Genomic DNA, 4,590 nt, shown 5'->3' with positions numbered 1-4,590 from the left:
GCCATACTTGGCAAATATCATATGTGTGTTAGCATCCGTTTCTAGATGGGAACGGTAGTTCAGGCGGTAGGGTTTGATCTCGGAGCGTCCAGTAGAAAAAGCAGGGCAATCCCAGAGTAGATGAGATATGCCGCCGCGAGTTAGAGTCGTGCAGTGGGGGCGCGTAATCGTTTTCTCTGTATACTGACGCCAGCGGGCCATAATACGTGGCGTGTAAGCCGCATGGGCAATGAGGTTGTTCAAAAAGACTCCTTGACTTCGGGTGAGGTGGGTTTTCTCGTAAAAGGTGGGTCTGCCGTCGTGTCCATCTGCATGCGATGCTGACTGAGGCTACGAAGACTGGTCCGAGTATAGTGCATAAGGGCAAGAGAAGGGGTGAGTTTCCCGCCTAAGATCGAGTAAGGATTAATCAAGGGGGGTGGGGAAGTAAATGTGGACATCCCACCTGCCAAGGCAGGCGCGGCGTGTGTCGCCGCTTTTCCCCCTGACTCATCCGAGTGACCTGGGGCAGAGCCCCCTAGAATTATTCAAGGCCTGCGCGCTCCATCCGTGACGTCACGTACCTTGCCCGACCCCGCCGGAGTGCGCCTGCTTGCTTCCGCCCGTCGGCTTTTGAGCCGAAGTGAAATAGGCGCTCCCAAGAATTTCAATGTGCGCCCAGTATTTAGCGTCAATTTCTTTCTCATGGCAACATGATGCCCTATCTTAGTCTGCGGTTAAAACCATTATTTAACTGTGTAATGCTGTCATGCAAGCAACAACAGAGTGGGCGACAGTAGCAGGAAGAAAAACGTTTATTTCTCAACACTAGCATTCATTAAAAAAAGAACACTGAACAATACACTGACAAATTTACTTGAAATACACATTGAAGAATGACGAGTTGTCATACACATTACAATACACTCACTACCAACAATACAAACAAAACCCTTCAACCAACTTCTCTGCATTATGAAAGTGTTTTGAGCTTTCTTTGCTTTTTCTTATTTGACAGTTCATTGTTTAAGAGGTCAGTCTTCATTTGGACATAATTTTTAAGTAATGTGTTCGCTGCTGCCCACAGTATATTGTGATAGACAACATCAGGATGATGACCTTCAGAACAGATATCGAATCCTTCATCGTCTATCACTTCTGCTGTCAAACTAATCAGCAGTTCCCTCTGATGTCTGGAAGCATGAAATTGCACAACATTTTCTGCTGTGGTCAATTTCTCCAGAACAAGTTGCATACGCAGCACCGCATCTATGACCACAGGCCTCGGGAACTTCAAACCACCCCTGGTGAGGTTCTCAATTATTATGTGGTGATCCAGTTCCATATCTCTTTCTTGGGCAGTAAGATTTTCTGCGCAAGCTGTGCAAGGAACCTTTTTTAGAGCTGAATGTGCACAAAATCCAGCTGTGTATGTAATAGCTGGCAAGCTCGACTCCTTGCTTTTCATGTCTTCTTCTGTTATTTTTATCTTATAGTCTTCTATGAGGCGGCTGGCATCTAATGTCTTGCTGCTAGATTTCCACATATCTTTCAATTCAGGGAAGATAAGTGAGTCTTGCAGCCTTAGCTTCGCTTCCGCCTCATATATTTGCTGGATAGAGACATGGTAGTTTGTTCCACAAAGGCGACGGTATCTTCCAAACCTTTCTTCGAGGCTGTCAGTTTGAAATTTGCCGAGCAAGACATACTCCAAGTGAAGCTCGTCAAAGCAATAGCGGCAGATCTCAATAAGCGAATAAGTTGTAAGCCTGAGTGCAGCATGCGTATCAGTTGTGAGCGCGCCGGTATCCATTCTTACCTCTTTCCATACATCTAACCAGCTGACAAAAGAACTTAGGAACTGCACTTGCAAACCAGACAAGCTCGTCACTGGTTCTTGATAAGGATCTCTTAGCCGACGGCCTTTCTTAGGCGCTTTTACGTTTACAATGCGCCACCACTTGAGTATCACATTGATAAAGTCTGCCGTTCCTTCAGCATAGGACAATCCGAGTTTTGCTCCAAGGGACCTCAGGGCTTCAATAACGAATGGACTGAAAACTTTCAGTGCAAGTTTTACGTTCTGTTTTTCTATGTTAGATGGGTGGAGAGCTTTGTATGTGAGCCCATAGCCAAACTTTGACAGACTTTTTTTTTTCAAATTCATGTATGTCGCGCAGTGCCTTAAAAGAAGCGCCATTAATTCGAACTAATGATGATGCACTTGAAAACTCCGGATAGAAAATACATGTTCCAGGATTTTTCTCATTAAGCCAATTGTTCCTCACACATTTTAGTAGATGAACAGGATCCACCACATAAAATAGGGGCCTAGATTTGTCAGCTGGGTGAGGGTATACAATACCCAATCTGTTATTTGGTGAAAACATGGACATCACTTTTCTGTTTATCGCATTATTGTCTGTGATGACAACAATAACTTTGAGTCCTGCCTTCTCAAGCTCTACGATCACTTTTTTGAGGACATCGTGCAACTGCCTTGCTTCAATGCTAAAGACAGGCAAGATATGCGCAACATCTTTGTGCCCTGATAGCAAACTCTGAATCATAAATACATGAGCAGTTTTTGCTGCATCAGAACAGTTTGCTGCTGTGCCGGTCAATGAGCCACCTTTGTAATCAAAGTACTGCGTCAGATGAATTTCGTCCATCATGAGAATGACAACTTTTTCATGTTTCTTTAGATGATTTGTCCTTCTTTTGATATAGCTTAAGAAATGTTCATCTGTCTGTTCATGCGCAGGACTGGCACGATACTCGCCACAAATCCTCATAACTGTAGACGGCTGTGGCAAAGTTACTTTGCTAGTACTGCGGACGAACCTATAGGCATGTGGGGAAATGGTATAAAGGATGCTTGAAAATATCATAAGCTCTGCTGGATACCTCAATGCACTTTTATCTTTAAGGAGCAAGTGCAACTGTTCAGTTAAAAATTTAGCTGTTTCCAACTTTTCTTGAGGCAAAAGATCCTCGCTCGTAATGTCATCAAGCACACTAGCTGAAAAGACGCCTTCACTTTTTTATCTGTGTGACATACAGATGGTGCTTTGAACATTTTTACGCTTTCCAAGAGAGACTCAAGAGAGCGCATATCATCCAGCTTGCTAGGCATAGTTACAACATCAGAAGAAAGTTTTACCTTCCTCCAGAAGGCCGTAACCTCCATAAGGTAACTCACTACAATAGAGCGTTCCACCTCTCGTTCTCCTGAATCACCCGCAATGTGCACGAAAAACACAGCGTTTTGAACAGCCTTCACCATACAAAAATCGCACACCTGAATATCTGGAAGCCGTGAAAGTAGATCACCATATGACGCCAGCTTGTTTTTACGCTCTTCTTCAGCATGTGCTGCCAGTGACAACTGCACGGCTTCGTCCATATGGGATGCGTCAAGTCGCCTTCGTTTTTCTTCTGGTGCATCACGCACTGGAGCAAAGTGTGATAGGTAGGCAGGGCTATTGGGGAAAATGGTTGGCACAGCCTCTTGTGTCAGACGTGTAAGTCCCATCGCTGCTTCTACTGTCCTCCCGTCAGATGCTGTATAGCTAGAAGTGGACCGGAGATACTCTGGCTTGAAGTGCAGCTCGCAAACCTTCACAGCAAAAGAAAAGATCAATTATTAAGATTTGGGTTCGTTTACCATCTCCACTGGTATTTTTGTTTTCATATATAACGCGCCGTATAGATCCTTCTGCAAATAGTAATCAAGCAGGGCCGTGTCAAGTGCAAGATAAGAGGCTCGACATCAAGAAACGCAATCGACACAGTACTCCAGACGAGTACAAAAGGCATAAGTGGCTCGCCAAAACTTCAAAATTCGAAATCCCAATATTTCTACCGGAAATGCAGAGAAGTCAACTCTATTTCATTAATATGCGACTAGCTCTACTCGATTTTAGCACGAAGCTAGCAGGCAGCACTGGAACCGAAGGAAATCATTTTCACCATTTTTAAACAGTAAACAAAAAGTCCCCTTCAAAAAAAAAACACATTGGTTCAAGAAACGACATTGTTTTAAACCTTGGCGCCTACGGAAGAGAACATGCGGAAGTATGTATGTATACATACCTTGGGATCGCTTAAGGTGCAGATGTCGACATCGTCCCGACGGATGGCTCTCACCCATTGCTTTCTTCGGGAAACGTCACCCGGCAACGAAAACAGTCTGACTTTAGGACCGTTATCGTAATTTCCGCGGCAGTTGGGTACGCAGCAGCGACCCATCGCAGCTCTCGATGCACGCAGGAACCTCGCAGATCGTCGTCCCACACCGCAGGCACAGGCCTAACGCACTATTTCGCCTAGTCGTCGACTTTACGACCAGTTTCAACCTTGTTCGGAAACTCCTCGACACCACCACTTTACTTCAAAGACTATTCGTGCAGTCTGCACGCCGTGTGCTGGATTATAATCACGAAACAGTTCAAGAAATACTACATCCAAGCGCAAGCGTGCGCGCACCCGCCGGTCAACAAAGGTAGAAAAAAAAAACGTATTTGACCGTCAACGCCAGCCCCGCCGGGGTGGCGCAGTGGTAAGACACCCGACTACTGTGCCGGAGTTTCCGGGTTCGAACCCGACCTC

The 4,590-nt window shown here is 45.3% G+C and overlaps 1 protein-coding gene and 1 pseudogene across 1 annotated transcript; both read right to left on the bottom strand.

Moving 5' to 3' along the window:
• Positions 1-886: 886 nt before the first annotated feature.
• LOC146180499 (uncharacterized) lies at positions 887-1,807 on the bottom strand. Its single transcript, XM_084577797.1, has one exon. The coding sequence runs from the start codon at positions 1,790-1,792 to the stop codon at positions 953-955; it is 840 nt and encodes a 279-aa protein (XP_084433923.1). The 5' UTR covers positions 1,793-1,807; the 3' UTR covers positions 887-952.
• Positions 1,808-2,010: 203 nt separating this feature from the next.
• LOC146180498 (uncharacterized) lies at positions 2,011-4,230 on the bottom strand (annotated as a pseudogene).
• Positions 4,231-4,590: the final 360 nt, after the last annotated feature.

Source organism: Amblyomma maculatum, chromosome 8 (assembly GCF_055883805.1).
Source record: "Amblyomma maculatum isolate TAMU_Amacu chromosome 8, ASM5588380v1, whole genome shotgun sequence".
NCBI lineage: Eukaryota > Metazoa > Arthropoda > Arachnida > Ixodida > Ixodidae > Amblyomma > Amblyomma maculatum.
This window is presented reverse-complemented; position numbering and strand designations above follow the sequence as displayed.

Excerpts from the sequence above, each read along its gene's own strand:
- LOC146180499 (XM_084577797.1), bottom strand. The coding sequence starts at position 1,792 with ATGGATACCGGCGCGCTCACAACTGATACGCATGCTGCACTCAGGCTT.